The sequence below is a fragment of the Dryobates pubescens genome, chromosome 35, assembly GCF_014839835.1.
Source record: "Dryobates pubescens isolate bDryPub1 chromosome 35, bDryPub1.pri, whole genome shotgun sequence".
NCBI lineage: Eukaryota > Metazoa > Chordata > Aves > Piciformes > Picidae > Dryobates > Dryobates pubescens.
The window spans coordinates 1,784,444-1,811,256 of NC_071646.1; the positions used below are offsets into that span (position 1 = coordinate 1,784,444).

Here is a 26,813-nt window from a genome sequence, read left to right on the forward strand (position 1 = left end):
TCTTGACCCAAGGAACAAGCAACAAAGTGAGAGGAAATGGCCTCCAGTTGCACCAGGGGAGGTTCAGGTTGGACATGAGGAAGAATTTCTTCCCCAGAAGGGTTGTCAAGGCCTGGGCCAAGCTGCCCAGGGCAGTGATGGAGCCCCCATCCCTGCAGGGGTCTCAGAGCTGTGGTGCTGAGGGCCATGGGTTGGTGGTGAGCTGGCAGTGCTGGGGTAAGGCTTGGACTCCATAATCTTAAAGGTCTTTTCCAACCAAAACAATTCTTTGCTTCTAGGATTTCTCCTTCAAGTCCCCACTCTGTGCCCTCCCTCTGTCCCACTGCCTCCCTTGGAGCCTGAGGGCTTCTCTGCTTTGGATGGGCTTTGGGTTTTCTGCAGCAGCAGCAGCACCTCTGAGTCCTGGAACCACCAACAGCTCCAAGCCCCTAAAAAAGTTCAGGCAAGGCTGAATTCAGAGTCTGCAGCTTAAATGCACCTCTGCTGAGCACAGGGAGGAGAGATCCATCAGAATGAACCCCCTTGGAGCTCCTTGACACATGCTGCTCTGGAGATGCACAGAATGTACCCAACCTTGAAAAGGGCTTTGCCAGCCCCAAATCCAGCCAGGATCAGAGGCATTGCCCTTGGCAGCCTGAGGGATGGTCCTCAGCAAAAGAGACACTCACAGCACAGGGACAAATTCCTGCCTCAGCCACCCTCAGGAGCAGCTCTCCCCTGGGGGAAGCTCTGCACAGTGAGAGTGGTGAGGCACTGGGGCAGGTTGCCCAGGGATGTGGCTGCAGGACCCCATCCCTGGAGGCATTCGAGGTCAGCCTTGATGTGAGCAGCCTGCTCCAGTTGGAGGTGTCCCTGCTGGCTGCAGGGGGGTGGCACAAGGTGCCCTTTGAGGGTCCCTTCCAGCTCAGTGCAGTCTGTGAGGTCTCTGAGTGCTGCAGCTGAAGGAGCTGCCCCAGCTCCACACAGACCTCACCACAGGAGGCTGAACCACAGCCCCTTTGTCCTGCTGGCAGGCAGCCCTTTGCCTGCACTGCCCATGACAAAGCTCCCCCCAAAAGCCACTCCTGCTCCCCCCCCTCAACACCCAGAGTCCTGCTGGGGTTGCCTGCTCCAAGGGATGCTGCTCCACACTCAGCCCTGGAGCTGCAGATGCTGGGGCAGGCAACATCTCCTCTTCCAGAGGCTCAGGGGGACTCAGAATCTCTCTGCAGCCCTTTAGCTCTGCCTCCACCACAAGGGCTGATGCCAGAGCCTCCAGAGGGAAGGGCTGATGCCAGAGCCTCCAGAGGGGAGGGCAGATGCCAGAGCCTCCAGAGGGGAGGGCTGATGCCAGAGCCTCCAGAGGGGAGGGCAGATGCCAGAGCCTCCAGAGGGAAGGGCTGATGCCAGAGCCTCCAGAGGGGAGGGCTGATGCCAGAGCCTCCAGAGGGGAGGGCTGATGCCAGAGCCTTCAGAGGGGAGGGCTGATGCACGTGCTCCCCAGTGTGCCCATGCCTCCCTTGCTACTGGAAGTATTAATGACAGCATCCATTAGCAGGGCTGACAGATCCCCTTTCAGCAGAGCAGGAGGCTCTCCAGTCCCTGCCAACACAGCCAATGGAGAGGGGAAAGAACAGGTCCCCACGGGCCCTCTGCTAATTAAGGAGGGAGAGCAGCTCTCACTATCAGCTGCTAAGCTGTGGAGAAGTTCAGAGTCAGATGCAGGATCCACAGCTGGGGGTGGTGGCTCTAAGATCCACACACACACACCCCCAGGGCCCCAGCACAGCCCCAGGTGCAGGTTCAGGCCCTCAGGCACAATTTGATCAGAGCACTTAGGTGATAAGGCAATCTGGGAGCACACCAAGCAGCATCCCAGAGGATTATTTCATCCAGGCTCTAATTGCAAACAAATAAGAGTGTCAGCACTTGCAGAGAGATGACTCTGTCACTGCCTGCCACCTCCATCTGATGTGGAGCTCTCCCTGCTATCACCTTCCTGATATTTGGCAAAGGAGTTAAAGCAGAGGCTGGGCTGAGGCTGGATTCCAAAGAGCAGAGCAGCAGCCTTGGGGAAGGGCATCCCCACGCCCCCTCCCTGAGCCTGAGGAGCAGCAGCACCACACATCCCCTCCTTGGAAGGGGCCCTGAGTGTTCCAGAGGCAAACCCACATCCATGTGCATGAAAGGGATCCTGGGGAGGTGGAAGGAGGGCCACAAGGAAGTGAGAAGAGAGGAGGAAGGGAGCATTAGGGATCAGAGTGCACAGGGGTCAGGCTGGGCAGAGCCAGGGCCAGCAGCAGGACTGGTGGTCACAAGTGGAGTTTAAAGCACAAATGATGAACCAACAGCTGATTAAAGCAATGAAAGCAACTTAACTCTTACAGGCTACCAGCTTGGCTTGGCTGCAGGGCAGGAGGCTGAAGGGGGATGCTGCTAGAAGTATTCCCAGAGCAGGACATTGCTCCTCACCCTCTTCCTCAGGAGCAACAGCTTCAGGGGAAAGCATCCAGCGGTGCCCAGTGGCAGGACAAGGGGCAAGGGACACAAACTGGAGAGGAGAAGCCCCAGAAGGGATCTGAGCAATGCTCAGCAAGAGCTAAAGGGTGGGGGGCAAGAGGCTGGGGCCAGACTCCTGTCAGTGGTGCCCAGGGACAGGGCAAGGGACACAGACTGGAGCCCAGGAGGTTCCATCTGAACAGAAGGAGTGTGGGAGGCTGCTGGAGGCCTGGAGCAGGCTGCCCAGGGAGGCTGTGGAGTCTCCTTCTCTGCAGAGATTCCAACCCCTCCCTGGCCACTGGGCAAGCTGCTGTGGCTTGGGCTGGACCTCCAGAGGTCCCTTCCAACCCCACCACGCTGGGCTTCTGTGGCAGCCTCTCGGCCTCTCCCACTCCCTTTTGCTGCTGCTGGGTGCAGGGCAGCCTCAGCCCTTGCTGCCTTTCCCACACCCTGGGCACTGGACCACGCTGGTGAAGGAACCAAGCTGCAGAGACCTGGAGAAGTCAGGTCTGAGTTAGCACAGAGCTGGCACGGCCTGGGAGCCCCCAAGCACGGCACAACAGCTCGAGCTGGGAGCTGGTCCTTGTCCCAGAGCGCTTACTTTGTGAGCACAAGGCACATGAGGGCAAAGCAGGCAGGGGCTGAGGGCAGGGGAACAATGGGGCAGTGTTAGCTGCAAGGCTGTGGGCTCAGGACACGGTTTGGGGCATGATGCTCGCTGCCATCAAGGGATCTCATGTGACTGCCTCACTTCGGGGCCGCTGGAACAAGCGGCAGGGAGCAGCTTTCATCCCAGCAGCTCTCACGCCCTGCCCCGCACCTCCTGTCCGCACCGGGGCTCAGCCCCCTCCCTCCTCAGAGCAGGGCTCCCTCCTTCCCCAGCCTGGCAGCGCAACTGACCCCCAGCCTCATTGCGGGGGCAGTAACGAAGCAGGGCTGGGGCGGGCAGGGGGCTCTGGAGCGGCAGGCTGGGGCGCAGCCCTCCCAGCCGAGCAAGAGACAGATCGAGGAGGGTTTGGGATGGGGCTGGTAGCAAAATCGTCTCTTGTGGGTGAGGACACGGCGGCCAGGTGGCTCCTCCAGCCAGCCAGGGTCCCCAGAGGCAGGAGGGGAAGCGAACCCAGGCTATCGCTGTTTGCTCAGGCGCCTTCCGAGGGCTGCCCTTAATGAGCCGAGCACCGCCGCTTTTAAAGCAGCGAGGCATGGAGGGGGCTGCCTCCCGTGGGCTGGAAAGCTAATCCCTGCTCAGAGGGGCTTAGGAGCGGCACCGGGGGCTCGGGCAGACAGATGGGCAGGGAGAGGAGTGGAAGCAGGACCAGCTGGAGCAGAGGGATAAAGCAGCCCAGGGCTGGCAGCACCTTGGGCAGCACTCGCCGGGCTGCGTGGTGGGCAGGGCACAGGGGCACGAACGGCTCTGCCAGGCTGGGGGGCTGCTGGGGGCTTCGTTTCGAAAGCGTTTGTTACCAAAGCGGGGGGGGACCTCCCCCCATCACCCCCCGTGGCGGTACAAGGGGGTCGTGCGCTGGCGCCGGCACCAACGGCCCCAGGTTTTGGTTGGGTTTTGCTCTTCCTGCGAGATTTTGGAAGCCTGGGGTCTACAGAGGGGCTGGAAATCATCCCTCCACCTCTCCCCTCCGGTGTCTCACAGCATCAGGAAGCGTCTCAACGCTCCTTCAGCCCTCGACTAACCCTTCCCCATGCATTACACTTAGAGGAAGAGCAGGAAATGAGCCAGCCCTGCACAGCCACTTCGTGCCACTCACCTTCCACAGGGCCTCCTTGCAGGGATGCTCTGCAAGTGCATGGTGATGAGCTGGGCCCCCACAGCCTCTCCAGACCAAGGGGCTGGGGGCTGGCACAGCACCCACAGGCAGCCACTGCCTGCCTGGGGAGTTTTGATTAAAGATCCTTTGACCACCAAGTAACAAGAGCAAATTATTCCTCCCTTGCCACCAATATCCTGTCTGCTTCTGCCTTTGTGTATTTTAAGGCTAGGGAGGAAGTGTTCTTTCTGGAGGAGGGAGGAAGAGGGGCAGATAAAGGAGGAGGAAGAAGGGCAGATAAAGGAGGAGGAGGAACAATTTCCCAACCAGATCTGTAGAATCAGAAGGAGAAAAAGAGCTCCTTCAAAGCCCTGGGTGCTCCTCCCTGGGCAGCTGGCTGTTTGCTGTCACCCTGGGCCTGTGGCCAGCAGGGACAGGCAGCTGGATGCCAGCTCCTCGGGCAGAGGCAGAGGAATGCTGCTCATAACTCCTCTCTCTGTCCCTGCAGGGCTGCTGTCCCCACTCCTCCGCAGAGGCTCAGCCGTGGGGGCCATAACCCGGTCGGAGGCAGAGGATGGGAGGCGCAGCTGGACTCACCCACAGCTCCCTAACTGTCCTCACCTTGCTGGGTAAGAGCAGCAACCTCTGGAGGTCTCCCTGGCAGAGTGGGGAGGGGGCTGCTGGAGGGAGCAAGCAGGACATCAGCCGGGGTGTGCACCAGAGGTGTGGGGTTGTTCAGCCAGGCCAAAGCTCTCCGTGCTCCCTGGCTGCAGTGGTGCTGAAGCTCCTTCTCTGTGCTCCCTGGCTGCAGTGGTGCTGAAGCTCCTTCTCTGTGCCCCCTGGCTGCAGTGGTGCTGAAGCTCCTTCTCCTGGGTGCTTTAGGCACCAGGGGGATGTGTCTGTGCAGTGCCCAACCTCCCTTTGGGTCGCTCAAGAAGGAGGCAAAGGTCTTCCCCCTTTCCAAGTTCAAAAAGGGAAAAAAAGACAAGGGGGCTGCAGGAGAGCTGGGGAGGGACTTCTGGTGAGGGCTGGGAGTGACAGGAGGAGGTGCAGTGGATTTGAGCTGGCAGTGGGGAGGTTGAGACTGGAGATGAGGAGGAAATTCTTCCCAGTGAGGGTGGGGAGGCTCTGGAACAGGTTGCCCAAGGAGGTTGTGGATGCCTCCTCCCTGGGGAAGGGAAGGGAAGGGAAGGGAAGGGAAGGGAAGGGAAGGGAAGGGAAGGGAAGGGAAGGGAAGGGAAGGGAAGGGAAGGGAAGGGAAGGGAAGGGAAGGGAAGGGAAGGGAAGGGAAGGGAAGGGAAGGGAAGGGAAGGGAAGGGAAGGGAAGGGAAGGGAAGGATTAGACTAGACTAGAAGAATAGAATAGAATAGAATAGAATAGAATAGAATAGAATAGAATAGAATAGAATAGAATAGAATAGAATAGAATAGAATGAACCAGGTTGGAAGAGACCTTTGAGGTCATGCAGCCCAACCTATCACCCAGCACCATCTAATCAACTAACAATGTCCAAGGCCAGGCTGGATGAGCAACCTGGCCTGGTGGGAGGTGTCCCTGCCCGTGGCAGGGGGGGTGGAACTGGATGAGCTTTAAGGTCCCCTCTGCCCCAAACCATGCCTGTGAAGCCTGGGTGGAATGCAGGAGATGCAGGCCCAGCATCCTCCTGCAGCCCAGCAGGGCTGGCTCAGGACAAAGCCACTTGACACCTTGCTTTTATCTAGGGATGTCTCTTTGACCATACTCTGCAAAGATCCCATCCCTCCCTCCCCCCCACACACTCATTTGGGACCATTTCTGGATCTCAGGGAGTCTCAGGCTGCACTCTGAAGGTCTCCTTTCAGCAGGGGGACATTGGGCTTCAGACAGCTGAGAAGTGGATGATGTCCTCAAGCCAATTCATCATCGCAGGCAGAGGCTGCTCGCCTGTCCTCATAAATATCTAATTACCTTTTAATGTTCTCTGGATCCCCAAGGAGGCAGAGGGAAGGGTGGCTGCCCTAGATTGGGAGGCAATTAGCCTGCCTGGAAATTGGTCTGACCCAAATCTGGGAGAGGCAATGAGATGGAGCTGGGTTCTCCCATTAACCAGCTGAGTTCGTGCCACTTGCTGCCCGTCCAAGCTGAGCCCACAGGAGAACACTGAACAACTGCCTCAGAGCAGAGCCTGGGAGGGTTGTTTTCTCCTGACCTTTGCCTGGTGATGCAATCCATCTCAGGAGCCAGCTGGGGACAGAGAGAACTCCTCCCTGGGATCACGAGCAAGGGACAAAACAGCTACAGAGGAGGCTCAGGGAAACACTCCAGAGCTGGCACAAAGCCTCCAGGACTGGGATGGCAGCACTGGGCTGGAAGGGACCCTCAGAGGTCATCTTGCCCAACCCCCCCTGCCCTCAGCAGGGGCATCTCCAGCTAGATCAGGGCCATGTTGGGTCTGATCTTCAGTGGCTCCAGGGATGGGGCAACCTCTTCCAGCTTTTCCCCACCCTCACTGTGCAGAGCTTCCTCCTGCTGCCCAACCTAAATCTGCCCCTGCTGCAGCTCTGAGTTGGCAGCTCTCACCCCTGCCTTGGTCCTGCCACCCACAGGATGACTTCCCAGCACTCTGTGAAGGTTTAAGGCTGGTGAAGCCCACAGAGAGGACTCTCTAATGACCAAGAGATGTCAGGAAAGTCTGAAAAAGCCTCCCTGGCCTTTCTTCACTCCCTTTGCTAACCTTAAAACTGAGAGTTCTGGGCTGCCAGAGGCTCAGCAGCCTCAGAGGTACTGAGGTTTGCTCTCAACTCTTAGCTCTAACCATAACCTGGTCTTCTATCTGGTCAGCCACCACTTCCACCCAGCTGTTGTTTGGCTTCATGAGTGGGATGCAGGCATTTCACCCCCAGCCAGACACCTTGGAAGTGCAGCTGCAAACTCCCCCAGAGCTCTGGCATTGATTACACTTCAGCGAATCAATGCCTGACAGTTGTAGCCCTTCCCCTTGGCAGGGGAAGAAGGGGCAGCAGAGCAAAGCAAGGGGGTGCAGGGGAGCCTGGATGGAAGCCAAAGGGCTGAGCAGGGCAGTTTGGGCTTGGCTGGGAAGGAGAGTCCCAGGAGGAAAGGGATGGGAGTGCTGAGAGAGGATGTTTGTCTGGGGAAGGACCTGGGAGCTATTCCCCATGTGCCACCTATTAACCTCGCCCTGGAAAGCTGCTGAACCTTCAGCCATTCACTACCCTCTGGCAGCCCACAATTAATCCACCACTTCCTGATTAATTCTCCATCCACTCCTGGTTATTTCACCTGCTGGGCAGCAGAATTATTTCCAGCTGGGGCTTGCTCAGCACAGCCACTGCTGACCCAACTGGGAGAAGGCTTCCAGCTTACACAAGCTGCCCCCTTGGGAAGGCAGCTCTTGGGGCTGACAAATGGCACCAACCCTGCCTGGGGGCTGGAGCTCCTCTCCTGTGGAGACAGACTGAGAGGGTTGGGGCTGTGCAGGCTGCAGAGGAGAAGGCTCCCAGCAGACCTAATTGTGGCCTTCCTGGATCTGAAAGGGGCTCCAAGAAAGCTGGGGAGGGACTTTTGAGGGTGTCAGGGAGGGACAGGGCTGGGAGGGATGGAACAAAACTAGAAATGGGGAGATTCAGATTGGATGTAAGGAAGAAGTTGTTCCCCAGGAGGGTGGTGAGAGCCTGGCACAGGCTGCCCAGGGAGGTGGTGGAAGCCTCAGCCCTGGAGGTGTTTGCAGCCAGGCTGGAGGTGGCTGTGAGCAACCTGCTGTGGTGTGAGGTGTCCCTGCCCATGGCAGGGGGGTTGGAGCTGGCTGAGCCTTGAGGTCCATTCCAACCCTGACAGTTCTATGAACAGGACCCTCCAAAAGCTGCTCTGCTCTTCTCCCAGAGCACCACACACCAGCTGTGCTCCCTCCCTGCTGTGTGGCACCAGGGCCTCCCAGGCTCCTGCCTGCTTGTGGCCCCTTTGCAGCAGCACAGCCTGAGCTGGGGTAATTGCCTGATGCTTGGACACAAGGAGCAGCCAACAGCTGCTCCAAACCCACTGAGCCAATTAGTGCAGCCCCTCACCCATCTCCTCCTCATCTCCACATGCAAGAGCAGCTGGAACATGAGACAAACCCCAGGAGCTACAGGTAAAGGGCTGCTTCCCCCAAGCCCTGGAGAGCTGAGCTGCCCATTCCCTGCTGGAAGTGGCTCCTGCATAAAACATCACACTCACAGGAGTGGCTTCATTTAAGTGGTGCCCATGCTGAGTGCTGGGGGGTGAGGGGGGGAAGGAAGCAGATTGCTGGTTGGCATGGCAGGCTGAAGACAGTTATTAATTCACTTACAAAGCAAGGAAGGATCCTGGGGCTAACCAAGCATCTCTGAGCTTATCACTGCAGCAGCAGAAGGGGGACAGTGCTGGGAGCATGCTGCCTTCAGTGGCTGCAGCCCTGCCAAGGGACAGGCATCTCTCAGGGTGACAGGGGCAGAGCAGCCTTGCTGGTGATCATTATCCCACCAGCTGCCTCTGCACAGAAGAGATTTCCAGGCAGCTTCTGCTTTGTTCTGACTTCTTTGCACTGCCATCTCCAGACAGGCTGTGTCCAAAGAGGCTGGGGAAGGGTCTGGAGAGCAGGGCTGGGGAGGAGCAGCTGAGAAGAGGAGGCTGAGAGGAGACCTCCTTGCTCTCTGCAGCTCCCTGAGAGGAGGCTGGAGCCAGGTGGGGTTTGGGCTCTGCTCCCTGGGAACAAGGGATAGGACAAGAGGAAATGGCCTCAAGTTGCAGCAGGGGAGGTTTAGGCTGGACATGAGGAGCAATTCCTTGCCCAAAAGGGTTCTCAAACCCTGGGCCAGGCTACCCAGGGCAGTGCTGGAGTCACCATGCCTGGAAGGGTTAAAAAGCTGTGGTGCTGAGGGCCATGGGTTGGTGGTGACCTGGCAGTGCTGGGGTAAGGCTTGGACTGGGTGGTCTCAAAGGGCTTTTCCCACCAAAACGATTCTGTGACTCTCTGAAGGAGGTCTGCTGGCATTTGCCATCCAGCTGGGACACAGAGCCAGGCCCTGCAGACAGCTGGCACTACCCAGTGAGACACCAAAGGGAGGCACAGGAGAAGCCAGGGGGCTGGTTCTGAAGTTCCTCTTGTGCCTGAGCCATGACAGCAAGATCAGAATCAAACCCACCTCCAAACACCTCACAGAAGGCTTCAGGCTTCATCTCTTAGTCCAAAAGTGGAGCTGGTGCCTCCAGTGTTGGTTTGCACAGCAGCAAGCAGCAGGTTTGAGCTGCCAACAGCTGCTGCAGTTGCAGATGCAGGGCTGGAGGGGATCTGCCAGGAGTCTGCAGGGAGGCAGAGGCAGATCTGCAACGATCCAAGCTCTCTCTGCTCCTCTCCTTCTCCTGGAGAGGGCTTGGGAGGACCCAACCAGCCAGAGTTTGTAGAGACAGAGGAGGAACCTCCATGCCAGGGCCAAGGAGGGCATCCAGGGCTTCCCAGCTCCAGTCTTGTCTGTGCAGGAGGTGTGTGTCCTTCCTCTGCATGTCTGTCCCTCTGTCCCAGCAGGGATGGTGTGAGGTGGCCAGCAGGGAACAGGCAGGCTCTGCCCAGAGCCATGGCTGGGGCTGGGCTGTGGTGCCAGCTGGGTTGTGACTGTCAGCTTGCTCCTCCTCTTGGTGCCAGCCCTACAGAACAGAAAGGGAGAGGCTTTAGAGAAAGCCAGAGGGAGCTGAGCAGCCTTTTTTCCCCTCTCCTGCAGTTTGGTGCCAAGCACAGAGCAGCACAAGGAGCTATGGGCCAGTGTTTGAGGAGCAGCCTGCCCACACCCTCTTCCCTGAAGGCTCAGCAGAGGAGAAGGTCACTTTGGCTTGCAGAGCTCGAGCCAGTCCCCCTGCGACCTACAGGTGAGCTGGGGCTGTCCTCCCCCTGCAGCAGGGCACAGCCAGCAGGGCTCCTGCTGCCTCTTCTCCACTTTGAAGAGCATCACCCACATGGGAAGCAGGGCCCTGGGTGGTGGTCCATCCCTCCCAGCTCGTGGAACAGATACAGACCCAACTCCAGTCCCAGCACACCGCAGCTGGGGAAGCAAAGAAGGGGAGGTCTGGGCTGGAGCTTAGGAACCGTTTCTGTCCTGCAAGGGTGGCCAGGGGTTGGCACAGGCTGCCCAGGGAGGTGGTGGAGTCCCCATCCCTTAGGGGGGGGGGGTTCAAGAAACCTGTGGCCATGGTGTGGTGGGGTTGGGGGTTGGGTTGGGGGTTGGGTTGGGGGTTGGATTAGGGGCTGGGTTGGGGGCTGGACCTGATGATCTTAGAGGTGGTTTTTTTTCCCCAACCCAAACAATCCCAAGCAGAGCTTCCTGAGAGCCCCCTAATGAGTGCTGCAGTGAGGATCTACCTCTCCCTCTCCACCCTTGCTCTTGGCAGGTGGAAGATGAACGGCACAGAGCTCAAGATGGAGCCAGACTCCCGGTACAGGCTGGTTGCCGGCGACCTGGTGATCAGCAACCCGGTGAAAGCCAAGGATGCAGGCTCCTACCAGTGTGTGGCATCCAATCCCAGGGGCACAGTGGTCAGCAGGGAAGCCTCCCTCCGCTTTGGGTGTAAGTTTGACTCCACAAGGCAGATGAAATGCAGCCAGAGTTAGGCTGGGGGTGAACTGAGCCCCCCCCTGCTCACCCCAAGAGAAGCTCTCCTGTGCTTGACACCCACTGGCACCACGCGAAGGAGCCTCCTGCTGCTTGGGGGAGCTGTGGCAGGGGGCTTGGACTGGATGACCTTTAAGGCAGTCTGTGGGAGGTTTAGGCTGGAGATTGGGAACAGTTTCTTTGCTGCAAGGGTGGTCAGGGTTTGGCAGAGGCTGCCCAGGGAGGTGGTGGAGTCCTCATCCCTGGAAGGGTTCAAGGAGCCTGTGGCCATGGCACTTGGGGCCAGGGTTTGGTGGCCATGGTGGTGCTGGGCTGCTGGTTGGACTGGATGACCTTTCCCAACCTGCTCTTCGGACCTCCTCCTGTCCAACCACCAAAGCCCAGCCTGTGGAGAGGGAGAGAAGCAGCCCCAGCCCCTGCAGCAGGTGCTTGTGGCCCGTGGAGAGGTTTGACTCTGCCTGTTCAGTCCTGCAGGAGTTCTCGGCGGAGGAGCGAGAGCCTGTGAAGATCACCGAGGGCTGGGGAGTGATGTTCACCTGCAGCCCCCCTCCCCACTACCCAGGTAAGAGCTTCCAGTGCAGCATCACCACGAGGAGGGATCAGCAGCACTGCAGCTGGGTGAAGCACTCCTGGCTTTCCTTGGGGGATTTCAGGTCAAGTCTGGGGTTAGTTCACGCTCCGTAAAGGAACGACACAGAGGCAGGGCTTAGCACGTGGGAAAGGAGCAGCTCCAGCTTGGGCTGGCCTAGAGGAGAGCCTGCTGGGCTTGGCCTCACCTCAGAGGGCAGAGGCAGCTGGAGCAGCAGGTCCTTTTTGCCTTCCCCCCTCCCAGGTTTGTCCTACCGATGGCTCCTGAATGAGTTTCCCAACTTCATCCCGGCCGACGGGAGGCGATTTGTGTCCCAGACCACAGGGAACCTTTACATTGCCAAGACAGAGGCCTCAGACCTGGGCAACTACTCCTGCTTTGCCACCAGCCACATTGACTTCATCACCAAGAGTGTTTTCAGCAAGTTCTCCAGGCTCAGCCTGGCTGCAGAGGGTCAGTGCCCCTTGGGTCGTCGTAAGAGAACAGGAGGAGGAAGTTCTCTGGTGTGAGGCTGCTGGAGCCCTGCAGCAGGCTGCCCTGAGAGGTTGTGGAATCTCTGCAGAGCTTCCAGCCCTACCTGCTGGAGCTGCTGTGGGTGCCCTGCTTTAGTAAGGGGGGTTGGAGTGGATGATCTCCAGAGGTCCCTTCCACCCCCACCCCAGGCTGGGATGCAGGGCCTGGGGAAAACGCCAAGTTAAGAATCCCCCCAGCAGAGCTCCAAAGGACACCAGCAGAGCACAAATCACCCTCCAGCATCTCAGGGGAGCTTAAGAGCTTACCAAAAAGAATTAATTGGCTGGATCCTGGGGGAAGCAGCTCTGTCTCCAGGCTCCACTGCTTCTGCAGCTGCAGTCCCCACCAGTGAGGCTTCCCTGCTTGTGAGAGAGACACAGCACAAGGTGCACCCTGTGCAGGCTCACATAATGCATCAGGGGATGGCTTGGCTTGGAAGGGACCCTAAAGATCATCCAAGCTCCCTGCCATGGGCAGGGACACCTCCCCCCAGCCCAGGTTGCTCAAAGTCTCATCCAGCCTGGCTTGGACCCTACACAACCTCTCTGAGCAACCTGTTCAAGGGCCTCACCATCCCCATGGGGAAGAATTTCTTCCTACTGTCTGATCTCAGTCCAGCTTCTTCCAGTTAGAAGCCATCACCCTTTGTCCTGTCACTCCATGCCTTTGCCAGAAGTCCCTCTCCAGCTCTCCTGTAGCCTCACCCTGCTCTAAGGTCTCCCCAGAGCCTTTTCTTCTCCAGGCTGAACAATCCCAAGCCTCTCATCCTGTCCTCACAGGGGAGGTTGCCCCAGCCCTTGGACCATCTCTGTGGCCTCCCTTGGATGCACTCTATCAGGTCCAGTACTCCGGGTGGGAAGGGTCCACGATGACTCACCTCTGCCTTTGGTCACCTTGCAGAGCCTAAAGGCACCTCTTGGGCAGGGCAAAGGAAGTTCAGCAGCTAGGAAATGAAGGAGAAATGGTCCTGAGAAGCTGCAAAGAGCTTTTGAGAGACTTCAGCAAGAGCTGGTTTGAAGAGGAAGGGAAACTTGGCCTCTGTTGCCTTACCCAAAGGCAGCAAGGTTTTGGGAGGTGGTGAAACCTTGGAGGTAGCTCTGCCCTGGAGGACCTCAGGTGTGACATTCTGAAGCCATCCAGGCCTCCTCAGTGGTGCTTTCCTCTCAACAGATGCCAGGCAGTATGCACCCAGCATCAAAGCCAGGTTCCCTGCAGACACCTACGCTCTGGCTGGGCAGGTGGTGACCCTGGAGTGCTTTGCCTTTGGAAAGTGAGTGAAGCATCCCTGCCCCTCAGGCCTGGGCTGGGGAGGGCATCCCAGAACCTGCCACTGTTACAAGCCCTCTCTGCAGACCAGAGATGGAGCTGGAACAGGAGGAGGGAGGAAGTGGCCAAAGCCCTCTGGGTGGCCCAGCTGGGAGGGGGCCTGGGTGGGGGCTGGGTCACGCTGCAGGGCAGCACAGGGAGCTGGCCCTCACCGGGGGGACTCTTCCAGCCCCGTTCCTCGGATCAAGTGGAGGAAGCTGGATGGCTCCCAGTCCTCCAAGTGGATCAGCAGTGAGCCCCTCCTGCAGATCCAGGATGTTGGCTTTGAGGATGAAGGCACCTATGAGTGTGAGGCTGAGAACATCAAAGGGAGGGACACCTACCAGGGCCGCATCATCATTCAAGGTAACGCATTCTGGTGCCTTCTGCAGAGCCAGATGCCCCAGGCCACGGGCTGAGCCTGTGGGAGTGAAACCAGCTCCTCTGATCCTGCCTCCTACCAGCCCTAATTAAACCCCTACCAGACCTGCAGAGATCACTGCTACCTGTGGCTGGAGAGCAGAGAGGCTCCTCCTAACTTGCTCTGAAATGATTCTGGCAAAACTAAAGTAATGAGGGAAGGAAGCCCAGTGGGAGAGAAGTCAGCCTTGGTTTTCAACCAAGATCCTCTCCAAGCTCTGAGGAGCTCCCACAAGGGCTAATGCTTGGAGCTATTAACCACAGGATCAGAGCTGGTCGAGTCCCAAAACTTAAACCTGGGTCTCTCAGACTGAATCCTGCCTTCCCTGAAGCCCAGGAATGAGTCTTCAGGAGAGAAACCACAATGCTCTTGCTCAGGTCTGGATGCTGCCCTCATTTCGTGCAGCCCAGGGGCACAGCTGCAGCCAGCCCCACGCAGGGCTCAGCCTGCACAGGAGGCAGAGGCTGTTCCTGCGCTGGCACTGCCGGCACAGCTGACACAAGGAGCATCCTTCTGCCCGCCTGGCACGACAAACCTTCTCTCCTCTGCTCTTCTGGTGCTCTGCCACCGCTCTTGTTCCTCTGCAGCTCAGCCAGAGTGGCTGAAGGTGATCACAGACACGGAGGCTGACATCGGCTCCGACCTGCGCTGGAGCTGCGCCGCTGCCGGCAAGCCCAGGCCCACGGTGCGGTGGCTTCGGGACGGGCAGCCCCTCGCCTCCCAGGTACCCCCAGCAGGGCAGCTCTGGCAGCCAGAGCAGCCCAGCCAGGGCACAGCACAGCCTGCAGTGCTCAACCTGCTGCCTCCAGACTCGGAGCCTCTTCCTGCCTCGCCGCAAACGCATCTCAAGCCCCTTCCTCCTCACCCCGCATCCCCTCTGCCGTGTGCCCCCCTCGAGGCTGCAGAGCCCCCTAGCACCGGCAAGGTCCTTCTCCCACCACTGCCATCCCAGCCATTGCTTCATGCAACTACAGGAACTCACAGCCAGCTCCCAGGGCAGACAGAGAGCACCTTGTACCTGCCTCTGTGTGACCTGCACGTTGCTGCCCAGGAGTCTCAGCAAACTCAGCACAGGGATGTGGGGACAGACTGGAAACAAAACCACCGAGAAACCAAACGAGGTCCTGAGTTTTCTCCCGTGGAAAACCAGGCTGGCTTCAAGCTGGCCCAAGAGTCTGCTGTGAAATTCAACCCTGAACACACGAGGCTTGAATCCCCCTCCCTGTTTTCCCTCCTCTAATTGGGTTCATCCTCTTGTTTGCACAGAACCGCATCGAAGTGAGCGGTGGAGAGCTGAGGTTTTCCAAGCTAGGCCTGGAGGACTCTGGCATGTATCAGTGTGTGGCTGAGAACAAGCATGGCACAGTGTATGCAAGTGCTGAATTAACAGTGCAAGGTAATTCCTCCTTTCCCAGTGCTCTGGGTTTCCATGGGACACCGCAGGATTTCAGAGCTCTTCCCAGTCTCCTGTGCCGCTGAGCTCTTCAGGCAAGGAGCAGGCAAAGAGGGGGCAAAAAGCTGCTCCACTCGCCACTCAAAGCGTGTGGCTGGCTCCAGGAGGCCCTCCACAAGCCCTCAAAGTTTAATTCTCATGTAAATCCAGAGCCAGGACCTCTCTTCAGCTGCAGAAGGTGTGCAGGGCTGGGGAGCAGCACCACCGAGCTCCCCTCCACCACCCAGCCTTCCTCTTTTAGGAGGAAAGAGGCCAAAGAGCTCAGCACCACCCAGCCTGCCTTGCTGGATGGTGACTGTGGCTGGATTGACGCCAAACTCGCTCCACATCAGCCTCAAAGGTTCTCTCCTGCTGGTCAGGAGGTGCCAGAGAGCAACAAAAAGCTCTGAGCATCAACTGTTCGCTGTGCCTCTTGCCAGGGCGCCGAGATAACCCAGTTCTGTCTCTGCAGCTCCAGCAGGACCTTTCAGGCAAGCTGGACGTCTGCTCTGGTGACTGTGAGCAGGACATTGAAGAGAACTTCCTCTCCCTTCTCCCCAGCAGCTGTTCTTGTGTCCCTCAAAGGCCTTGCACTCGCTAGGGTCATTCCCATCGCTACCCGCGCCGCGCCGCACGCCTGCCCCGGCGGGCGGCAGAAACCAGCCAGCAGCAGCACCCCTCCCTCATCCTGCTCACCAGACACTGCCATGCTGCTCTTACCAAGCCATCAACAGCTCGTTGGGTGGCAGTGCTCACAGGGCAGAGGTTTCTAATCGCTCCTTAACCCTCCTTTTCCCCTTCCTATTCCCTCCCCCCCTGTAGCCCTAGCACCAGACTTCAGGCTAAGCCCGGTGAAGCGCCTGATACCTGCAGCCCGAAGCGGGAAGGTGATCATCCCCTGCCAGCCAAGAGCGGCACCAAAAGCCACAGTGCTCTGGACCAAAGGGACTGAGCTCCTCATCAACAGCAGCAGGTAGCAGCACAGAGTCAGTTTCCACCTGGAACCCGTAGCTGAAACCACCTGGGGGGGTTTGCCTTGCCAAAGGGCTGCACTTGCTGAGCCAAGGCTGCTGCTCCCTCCCTGCCCATAAGCACTTTGTGACCCTCTTTAGAAAGCTCCTCCATGGGATCTGGCAGCCCTGCCTGTGCCACCAGCTTCTCCAAGACCAGCAAGTGCTGGCAACTGCCAGGAGCACAGAGTGAGCAGAGAGTTTTTCTAACCTTCCTCCTGTATGGTTTCTTCTTCCTCTCCAGGGTGACCATCACCCCCGAGGGCACCTTGATCCTCCAGAACATCAGCAAGTCTGATGAGGGGAAGTACACCTGCTTTGCTGAGAACTTCATGGGCAAAGCCAACAGCACTGGGATCCTCTCTGTGCGAGGTAGAGATGTTTGGGGAGGGCCAAGAAACACCTGAGGATGCCCTGATGTGAGGTTTCTCCTCTCCTTACGCTCCCCAAAGCAGCACAGGGCTCAGGGAATCAGAGACATTCCAGCCTGGGGAGCAGCAAACCTTCTGCCTGACCAACCAAAGCCACTCCTTCCCTTTCCCTAACCACTGCAATCCCTCCTGTGAAGCCACAGCTGTTAGAGAGGGATTGTCAGCCCCTTCCCCCCCAAGCTGGAGAGAGTCACTTGGATGCTCTGCAGCGTTGAAACACTGCGACAGGTTGCCCAGGGAGGTGGTTGAGGCTCCAGCCCTGGAGATACTCAAGGTCAGGCTCCACAAGGCTCTGAGCAACCTGCTGCAGTGGAGGATGTCCCTGCTGGCTGCAGAGGGGTTGGGCTGGGTGAGCTTTGGAGGAACCTTCCAACCCAACCCAACCCATTCTGGGATTCACACCTACCTGGTACCTGGGCTCTGGCAGCTCACACCTCAGCACCAGGAGGAACTTCTTCGCTGTGGGGATCACAGAGCCCTGGAGCAGGCTGCCCAGGGAGGTTGTGGAGTCTCCTCCTCTGGAGACTTTCAAGCCCCATCTGGATGTGCTCCTGTGTGCCCTGTGCTGGATTCTAGGGTCCTGCTCTGGAGGGGGCTTGGACTTGATGATCTCTGGAGGTCCCTTCCAACCCCTAACATCCTCTGACCCTAACAGCTCTCCTCTCTCTCTCTCTCTCTGCAGATGCCACCAAGATCACACTGGCACCATCTAGTGCTGACATCAACGTGGGTGAGAACCTCACCCTCCAGTGTCATGCATCCCACGATCCAACCATGGACCTGACCTTCACCTGGTCACTGGATGACTTCCCCATCGACTTTGACAAGGCTGAGGGACACTACCGGCGAGCCAGCGCGGTGAGCGGGGCGGGCAGGGAGCTGCCCCCCGAAGGAAAGGGCAGGACCCCCCTGACAGCCTCCTCTGTTGGCATGCTGGCTGCTGAGCAGGGGGTCTCCAAACGTCCTCTCTCTCCACGCAGAAGGAAACCATTGGAGACCTCAGCATCTTCAACACGCAGCTGAGGCACTCGGGGAGGTACACCTGCACAGCCCAGACCGTGGTGGACAGCGCCTCAGAGTCAGCCACGCTGACTGTCAGAGGTAGGCTCTCTGTCCTGAAGCCCCCTGCTCTTTAAGAGCCTGACAGGATGGCATGGGCCTTGCCCAGGGATGAGCTCCCTCACCCCTTGTGACCACCTCACCCTCCAGTAGCTGAACTGGATGAGCTTCAACAGAGAGCCCAGCTGGAGGTGAGGCTCCCAGAAAAGGAAGGCACAGAGTTTAAGCCATGACTTGCAGGGCAGAGGCACAGGCAGAGAGGCATGAAGCTGGCAAAAGCCCTCCCAGGATCAAGTCCAACCTTCCACCCATGGCTGGAGCACCTCTCCTATGGAGACAGGCTGAGAGAGCTGGGGCTGTGCAGTCTGGAGAAGAGAAGGCTCTGAGGAGACCTAATTGTGGCCTTGCAGTATCTTAAAGAGGCTCCAAGAAAGCTGGGGAGGGACTTTTGAGGGTGTCAGGGAGGGATAGGGCTGGGGGAGATGGATCCAAGCTAGAGGAGGAAAGATTTAGACTGGATGTTAGGAAGAAGTTCTTCCCCAGGAGGGTGGTGAGAGCCTGGCACAGGCTGCCCAGGGAGGTGGTGGAAGCCTCCTGCCTGGAGGTGTTTGCAGCCAGGCTGGAGGTGGCTGTGAGCAACCTGCTGTGGTGTGAGGTGTCCCTGGCCGTGGCAGGGGGTTGGAGCTGGCTGAGCCTTGAGCTTCCTTCCAACCCTGAGAGTTCTGAGCTTCTCTGCCCCAAAGTGCCACATCTGCTCACCTTTTGGAACACCTCCAGGGATGGGGACTCCACCACCTCCCTGGGCAACGGGAGCAGCAAGCCTCCAAACCTTTCACCTTAATCAGATGTCCATCTGTCTCCCACCAACCCCAGGCCCCCCAGGCCCCCCGGGCGGCGTGGTGGTGAGGGACATCGGCGACACCAGCGTGCAGCTGAGCTGGAGCCGTGGCTTTGACAACCACAGCCCCATCGCCAGGTACCTGGTGGAGGCTCGGACCCTCCTCTCCAGCAGCTGGAAGCAAATGAGGACCAGTAAGTGCCTTGAGGAGCAGTAGGTGCCTTGAGGAGCAGTAGGTGCCTTGAGGAGAGCAGCAGCGGTGGCTCCAGGGCCCCAGCCTGACCACAGGCTCTTGCTCTGAGCCCCCACACCTGCTGCCCCTGGCTCTGGTTGCTCTCCTCTGGTGTTGTTGGACCACAGATCCTGTCAACATCGAAGGCAATGCAGAGACAGCCCAGGTGGTGAACCTCATTCCTTGGATGGACTACGAGTTTCGGGTCCTGGCCAGCAACATCCTGGGCGTCGGGGAGCCCAGCCTGCCCTCCAGCAAAATCCGCACCAAGGAAGCAGGTACGGGGGGGGCAGGGGGAGGGAAGGGGCAGGAGGGGGAGGGAAGGGGCAGGAGGAGGAGGAGGGAAGGGGCAGGAGGGGGAGGGAAGGGGCAGGAGGGGTAGATGGGAAGGGGCAGGAGGGGTAGATAGGAAGGGGCAGGAGGGGTAGATGGGAAGGGGCAGCAGGGGTGGATAGGAAGGGGCAGCAGGGGGAGGGAAGGGGCAAAAGGAGGAGGGAAGGGGCAAAAGGAGGAGGGAAGGGGTATCAAAAGTAGGGAAGGGGCATCAGAGGTAGGGAGGGAAAGGGCATCAGAGGGAGGTAGGAAAGGGCATCAGAGGGAGGTAGGAAAGGGCATCAGAGGGAGAAAGGAGCAACAGAGGTAGGAAGGGGTATCAAAAGTAGGGAAGGGGCACCAGAGGGAGGGAAAGGGCATCAGAGGTAGGTAGGAAGGGGCAAGAGAGGGAGGGAAGGAGCAACAGAGGGAGGTAGGAAGAGGCATCAGAGGGAGAAAGGAGCAACAGAGGTAGGAAGGGGTATCAAAAGTAGGGAAGGGGCACCAGAGGTAAGGAGGAGCACCAGAGGTAGGTAGAAGGGGGCACAGCAGAGGTACCTGTCCCTGCACGCTGGAGAGGGAAGGTTGGCTTGCAGCATGCCTTGGGCCCAGGCAAGCAATCAGCTCCTCGAGTGCTCCTCGAGGCGAAGCCATCACAGCAGTTTTCTGCCTCTGTGCCTGTGTAACCATCAAAAGACAAAGCAGGACCAGAGCTGGCAGCTAAAGCTCCCCACAGGCTGCCCCCAGACGAGCTGCTCAGGCCCTGGCCAGCGTTCCAGACCTGACTGCCACAAGCACCTGAAACACTGAGGGCTGAAAACGCAGAGCCCAGCCCCTCCCCACGAGCTGTCACAGCCTGCCCCCTCCCCAGCCCTGCTGCTGCTGGTGCTCATCTTCACCACCATCAGTTCCTTAACCCAACCTCTGCTGTCTGCTTTTGCCTGGGCACCCTGCAGCACCTACTGTGGCACCATCTGGGCTCGGTGGCGGTGGAGGAGCTCCCAACGAGCTGATCATCAACTGGACGGTGAGTGAGCAGCAGGGCACCGGCTGGGGGGTGCTGGGAGGGGGCCAGGGGGAGGTGCTGCTGCCAGCTCCTTCTGGCAGTCCCTGCAGCAGTCACAGGTTTGATGTGGCCAAACCTGCGCTTAGCCCAAAGCCTCGCTCCTTGAATGGTCCAGGGCTGGGCTCAGGAGGGACAGGGAGCTGCTGGAGAGGGCACAGCAAAGGGCTGTGAAGCTGCTGAGGGGCCTGGAACGTCTCTGTGATGAGGAAAGGCTGAGGGACTTGGGGGGCTTTAGCCTGGAGAGGAGAAGACTGAGGGAGGATCTGATCAATGCTGATCAAGGGTGGGTGGCAGGAGGATGGGGCCAGGCTTTGTTCAGTGGTGCCCAGGGACAGGCACAAACCTGAGCACAGGTGGTGGAGTCCCCACCCCTGGGGGTGTTCAAGAGGGGATTGGATGTGGCTCTTGGAGCCATGGTTTGGTTGTCAGGAGGTGTTGGATGCCAGCTTGGACTTGATGATCTCTGAGGTCTTTTCCAACCTGGTTGATTCTATGATTCCAAGTTCCACCTGAACACAAGAAGGAACTTCCTCAGTGTAAGGGTGGTGGAGCACAGGTCCAGGCTGCCCAGGCTGGTGGTGGAGCCTCCAGCTCTGGAGTCATTCCAAGGCCACCTGGACGCCGCTCTGTGCAGCCTGCTCTGGGTGACCCTTCTCTGGCGGGGGGCTTGCCCTCAGTGACCTCCAGAGGCCTCTCCCAACCCTCACCACTCTGTGACCAAGGCTCTGCTCTCTGCCCACCCCCTCCACAGCCAACTCTGAGGGACTACCAGAACGGGGATGGCTTTGGCTACCTGCTGTCCTTCCGCAAGAAGGGCTCCCAGGGGTGGCTGACAGCCAGGGTGCCGCACGCGGAGTCGCTGCACTACGTCTACCGCAACGAGAGCATCGGCCCCTACACCCCCTTCGAGGTGAAGATCAAAGCATACAACAGGAAGGGAGAGGGACCAGAGAGCCTCACTGCCATTGTGTACTCTGCAGAAGAAGGTAAAGAGGGGCAGCAGGCTCTGCACCCCTCCTGCTTGGCCCAGGTTGCATGGGGCGGGGAGGGACACCTCAAAGCTCATCGTGCCCAACCCACCCCCTCTGCCCCTGCAGCCAGCAGGGACACTTCCAACCACAGCAGGCTGCCCAAGGCCACAGCGAGCCTGAAGCAGCCCCCACCCCCTCCCTGCTGAGCTGTGGCTGGCTGGGAGCTCAGTTTCTTTGGCAGTGATGGCAGCAGAACATTTCTCCTTCGAGCACACAGAGAGAGGCTTCCCTAAGCCTGACGGCTGCACACCCAGAGCTCCAGAGCAGACACAGAGCCTCCCAGCACACAGCTGTGGCCCTGCTTTGTCCTGCTAAGACCCTAAATCCCTTGCTCTGCCCCCACACATCCCCCCAGCTGGCTGCAGAGGATGGTCCTGCAGGAGAAGCCTTTGTTACAGCACAGGCACCATGCTGCCCAGGGCTGGGAGAAGGATTTTGATTCCCTTTTCTTGGCTCTCTTTGCCAGAGCCCAAAGTGGCTCCTTTCAGAGTGCTGGCCAAGGCTGTTCTGGCCTCAGAAATGGATGTGTCCTGGGAGCCTGTGGAGCAGGGAGACATGACTGGAGTGCTTCTGGGCTATGAGGTAGGAGCCTGCCGTGGGGAAGGGAGGCACTGGAGAGCCCAGCAAAGGAAACTCCCCCTAGGCTAAGGGAGGTGAAGGGAAACAGAGTTGTGTTTCCAAAGAGGGAGGGTGAGGGACAGCACCAGGCTCCAGGGGGGCCAGCAGTGCTGCTCATGAGAGGGATCAGTGAGGGACAGACATCCCTTCCTTGCTGCTTGCCTTCCCTCACAGCCTGTGACCTTATTCCTGGGCACAGAGACACAGCCACCAGGAGGTCTCCAGCGCCGGCTGTGGCTGGGCTGAGCCTGGCTGGTGCAGAAGCCTCTCCCCTGACCAAACCCTTCCCTGCTCTTCTCCACCCAGATTCGGTACTGGAAGGATGGTGACAAGGAGGAGGCAGCTGACAGAGTGAGGACAGCAGGGCTGGTGACATCAGCTCACCTCACAGGGCTGAACCCCAACACCAACTACCACGTGTCGGTCAGAGCTTACAACCGGGCTGGCACCGGTCCCCCCAGCCCCTCCACCAACGTCACCACAACCAAACCACGTGAGTGAGGCCCTGCCCCTCCTCTGCTCTGCACATTGGGTGCCCTGGCAGCACCCTCCAGAGGAGCCCCAGTGACCAGCTCCCTCACCAGCCCCTTGGCCTCGGTGCTCTTTAGGTGCTGCACAAGCACTTGCCTGAGCTTCCTCAGGTGATCCTCTGGGCTGCCTGGCACGTCTCTGAGAGGATCTGTCCTCAGGATCCTGTTTGGTTAGGCTGCCTCCCTTGAAACCAACCATCCTGGTGCCATGGATTCATTCACAGAACCCCAGAATGGGTTGGGCTGGAAGGGTCCTTGAAGATCATCCACTTGCAACCCCCCTGCCATGGGCAGGGACACCTCCCCCCCAGCCCAGGCTGCTCAAGGCTTCATCCAACCTGGCCCTCAACACCTCCGGGGAGGGGACATCCACAACCTGCTCCAGTGTCTCCCCACCCTCACTGGAAAGAATTCCCTCCTAATCTCCAGTCTAAACCTCCCCTCCTCAAGCTTCCACCCACCAGCCCCTGCCAGCCAGCGGCAGCGTCCCGGGAGCTGGTTGCGACCAGCACGACCTCCTCACGGGTCCCTCACCGAATCTTGGTCTTGTTTTGTGTCTCTCAGCACCAAAGAGGCCACCTGGCAACATCTCCTGGACTTTTTCTGGGTCTACAGTCAGCATCAAGTGGGACCCAGTGGTGGCCAAAGCAGATGAGTCTGCAGTTACAGGCTACAAGGTACAGGCAGCAGGCAGCTGAGCACCCCCCGGAGGTGACCCTGAGGAGGTCTCGGCGAGCACCGACTCAGACTCACTTCCCCCAACAGATGCTTTACAGGCAGGATTCCCACTCTGCTCCCACGCTGTACCTGGCCAGCAAGAGCAGGATTGAGATCCCTGTCCCTGAGGACTTCAGCCATGCCTTTGTGCAGATCAGGGTGACAGGGCCGGGGGGCGACGGAACCCCGGCGGAAGTCCACATCCTGCGCAACAGTGGTACGTGGGGACCCCCCCCCCCCAGGCCACAGCCCCTGCTCAAGCCCCCAGCCACAGGGTGCTCCCCTGCAAAGCCACCCCAGAGAGAGGAGCTCACAGGCAGGACCCCAGAACTGAGGCTCTTTGGCTCCCCTGTGCTGTTGACTCAGAGGAACTTCTGCTCCTCCCCAGCCCTCCGGCAGCAAACCTCAGCCCAGGCTCTGAGCAGCCTCCGTCCAGCCTGAGCTCAGCTTTAGAAGCTGAAGCTAAATCCCCCAGCTTACACTCAGCAGCAGTGAAATCCTGAGCCTGTGGGGCCCCAACCCAACTCCAGCAGGTTCCCTTGAGTCAAGTGAGAAGTTCTCAGGGCCCACCTCCAAACTCTTGTTTCAGACAGAAGCCTTCCTGGGAGACCACCAGCACCCAAGCACCCCGAAGCCCAAACTAACCTTTTAGCAGCCCTCCCAGCTCTTTCCTGGAGGCACCTGCTTGTGCCTGCACAGCAAGGCAGTTCCTCCTGTCCCATTCATAGACTCACAGAGTTGCTTTGTGTGGAAAAACCTCTGAGATCCTCCAGTCCAACCAACCCCACCGTGGCCACCAAACCCTGGCCCCAAGTGCCACGGCCACAGGTTCCTTAAGCCCCTCCAGGGCTGGGGACTCCACCACCTCCCTGGGCAGCCTGTGCCAGTGCCTGACCACTCTGGCAGCAAAGGAATTGTTCCTCATCTCCAACCTGGACCTCCCCTGGTGCACCTTGAAACCATTTCCTCTCATCCTGTCCTTGTTACCCTGGGCAGCCTGTTCCAATCCCTGACCCCCCCTTTCAGTCAAGGAATTTCTCCTCCTCCCCAACCTGAACCTCCCTTTCAGTCAGGAAACTTCTCCTACCCAACCCAAACCTCCCTTTCAGTCAGGAAACTTCTTCTATCCAACCCAAACCTCCCTTTCAGTCAGGAAACTTCTCCTATCCAACCCAAACCTTCCTTTCAGTCAGGAAACTTCTCCTATCCAACCTGAACCTCCCTTTCAGTCAGGAAACTTCTCCTCCCCAACCTAAACCTTCCTTTCAGTCAGGAAACTTCTCCTTCCCAACCTAAACCTCCCTTTCAGTCAGGAAACTTCTCCTACCCAACCTAAACCTCCCTTTCAGTCAGGAAACTTCTCCTCCCCAACCTCAACCTCCCTTTCAGTCAAGGAACTTCTCCTCCTCCCCACCCTAAGCCTCCCTTTGCCTGGCAGGGACCAGCATGATGGTGGAGGACTCTGTGACGAGGCCGGCACCGCACGTTGTCATCATCACAACTAACTCTCTCCTCATGGTGGCCCTGATCAGCTACCTGGAGCTCTGACAGTGGTCAGCACAGCAGAGGACTCCTGGACACCTTCCCTCCCCCAGGCCAGTGGCTGAACTGCTCAACACTTGGCTGCTGCCAGCTTCCAGCTGCTAACCACAGGGAGGAAGGATTTGGTGACCTTGCTTGAAGGGAGGGGAAGACCCAAAGAGCTTTTTGGTGTGGTGGTTGGTTTTGGGGGGGGGGAGGATGGAAGCCTTTGGATACCAGATGTGGGTCTTGAACCAGGTCACCAAATTGGGTTTCAAAGCAACCTGGCAAAGGAAGAAGAATCCTCCAGGAATCCTGCCAGCCCAGCTGCCTCAGCACCACCACCACTGTCTCCAGTAGGTTTGCTGCCTTATGAAGCCATGGACTAAAAGGACCAGAGTGCTACATCTGACCTTTTGTGGGGGGAGGGGAGGGGATAAAAGACCAACAGGAAGAGAAAAGAAGCTGTACAGTGACTTTGGGGGGGGGTGGGAGGGTGGAAAAGGGGAGGCTGGGGGATGAAAAATGGATGAGGAATGAAAAAGGGGAGGGATGGGGAGTGAAAAGGGGAGGCTGGGGAGTAAAAAATGGATGGGGAATGAAAAAGGGGAGGCTGAGGAACAAGAAATGGGAGGATGGAGACTGAAGATCTCACAGTGATCAGCATGTTCCACGCCAGCCCTCAAAGAGGAAGGGACAGGAATTTTTCTTGGGGGGGAGGGGAAGGGGACGGGAAGGGGATGGGAAGGGGATGGGAAGGGGACGGGAAGGGGACGGGAAGGGGACGGGAAGGGGACGGGAAGGGGAGGGGAAGGGGACGGGAAGGGGAGGGGAAGGGGAGGGGAAGGGGAGGGGAAGGGGAGGGGAAGGGGAGGGGAAGGGGAGGGGAAGGGGAGGGGAAGGGGAGGGGAAGGGGAGGGGAAGGGGAGGGGAAGGGGAGGGGAAGGGGAGGGGAAGGGGAGGGGAAGGGGAGGGGAAGGGGAGGGGAAGGGGAGGGGAAGGGGAGGGGAAGGGGAGGGGGTTCCCCTCCTCTAACACAAGCCAAATCCTGCAGCAGGGCAGCCCAAGGAGGCAAAAGCCAGGAGAGAAGTCTGAGCTCTGCCCCCCTGCAGAGGGGCTGAGGGCAGAGGTTAGGTTGTGCTGAAGCTTTTCTACACCACTGCTGTCCACTTGCAGCCTCCCCTCCAGCCCCAGCCCCTTGGGTGGATCAAGCTGTGAGCTGCAAAGCTCAATGTGATCCCCAGCCCCCAGGCTTCGATTTGGTTTATACCCCTGGGGTTTTGGTTGTGGTGGCTTTAGCTGATCTGTTTGCTGCTTTTCTTTTGGGGTTGGGGTGGGGAGGAGAAGGAGGAAGTGAAGAGGAGACTCTGGCATCCTCTGGGCAGGAGAGGCAGCTCTGCCTGGCCTGGCTGTGGCCAGGGCTCCTTAAAGGAGGGAGGGAAAGGGATGTGGCAGCATTTAACCAGGAGCTGGAGACTGGAGGAAGCCAGCACTGAGGCAGCAAGGATCCAGCTAGGCTCAGACTCAGCCAAAAAGCCACTCTCAGCCTGGGGGCTGGGAGCAGCCTGGGTCTCAGGTGCAAAGCTCACACTGCAAGCAGCCCGAAGAGCAGGGAGCCACAGAGTGGGTTGGGTGGGAAGGGAGCTCCAAAGCTCACCCAGGCCACCCCCCCTGCACTCAGCAGGGACATCCTCCACCAGAGCAGCTTGCTCAGAGCCCTCTCCAGCCTCACCTTGAGCATCTCCCGGGATGGAGCCCCAGCCCCCTCCCTGGGCAGCCTGCTGCTGGGGTCCAGCAGCCTCCTGGGGCAGCTGTGCTGAGCTGCTGGGCTGCAGCGCTGGCCACGAGGGTGGGGAGGAGAAGCTGGGCACTGAAATCTGTCTCCTGGTGAAGCAATTAACCAAAGTGAGGGAGGAGCTGAGTTACATTGCTGGCTGCTCAGGACCCTGCACCCTCCTCCTCCCCAGCAGCCATCACTGAACCATCCCAGTCCTACAATCCCCTGGCCCAGGGCTCTGCTTGCAGGTTTGTGTGATGGCAGGGGGCTGACACTGGTTCTCCACCAGCTCCTTGGCCTTGCTAACCATTTGCACCTCCTGTGTCCAAGGCCTTAGGGACCAGTTGAGAGATCACCCCCACAAATCCCTGGATCCCCAGAGTTATGCCTGCTGGACACATCCACAGCATCCCAGCCCAATTCTTGCAGCCCTGCCTTGGGAGCCAGAATCCCAGCATGGGAGGGGTTGGAAGGAACCTCTGGAGATCATTGAGTTCAACCCTCCCCTGCCAAGGCAGGGTGGTCCCACAGCTGCTAGAAGGGTCCCACAGC

The 26,813-nt window shown here is 58.9% G+C and overlaps 1 protein-coding gene across 2 annotated transcripts in view; it reads left to right on the top strand.

Annotated features, from left to right (window-relative positions):
- Positions 1-24,926, top strand: part of CNTN2 (contactin 2) — a 30,159-nt gene extending 5,233 nt beyond the window's left edge. Inside the window, exons 2-23 of one of the 2 annotated variants that reach the window (XM_054176468.1) lie at positions 4,750-4,870; positions 9,975-10,119; positions 10,639-10,814; positions 11,326-11,421; positions 11,692-11,901; positions 13,132-13,231; positions 13,457-13,632; positions 14,275-14,411; positions 14,954-15,083; positions 15,942-16,092; positions 16,374-16,501; positions 17,243-17,418; positions 17,541-17,661; positions 18,493-18,651; positions 18,818-18,967; positions 19,958-20,028; positions 20,819-21,053; positions 21,565-21,680; positions 22,023-22,209; positions 22,811-22,923; positions 23,012-23,180; positions 24,402-24,926. In XM_054176468.1, the coding sequence (XP_054032443.1) occupies positions 4,816-4,870; positions 9,975-10,119; positions 10,639-10,814; positions 11,326-11,421; positions 11,692-11,901; positions 13,132-13,231; positions 13,457-13,632; positions 14,275-14,411; positions 14,954-15,083; positions 15,942-16,092; positions 16,374-16,501; positions 17,243-17,418; positions 17,541-17,661; positions 18,493-18,651; positions 18,818-18,967; positions 19,958-20,028; positions 20,819-21,053; positions 21,565-21,680; positions 22,023-22,209; positions 22,811-22,923; positions 23,012-23,180; positions 24,402-24,511 (3,111 nt within the window). In that variant the 5' untranslated portion in view covers positions 4,750-4,815 and the 3' untranslated portion in view covers positions 24,512-24,926. The remainder of the gene's footprint in view (positions 1-4,749; positions 4,871-9,974; positions 10,120-10,638; positions 10,815-11,325; positions 11,422-11,691; positions 11,902-13,131; positions 13,232-13,456; positions 13,633-14,274; positions 14,412-14,953; positions 15,084-15,941; positions 16,093-16,373; positions 16,502-17,242; positions 17,419-17,540; positions 17,662-18,492; positions 18,652-18,817; positions 18,968-19,957; positions 20,029-20,818; positions 21,054-21,564; positions 21,681-22,022; positions 22,210-22,810; positions 22,924-23,011; positions 23,181-24,401) is intronic. The other variant, XM_054176470.1, reaches the window with a different exon arrangement.
- Positions 24,927-26,813: the final 1,887 nt, after the last annotated feature.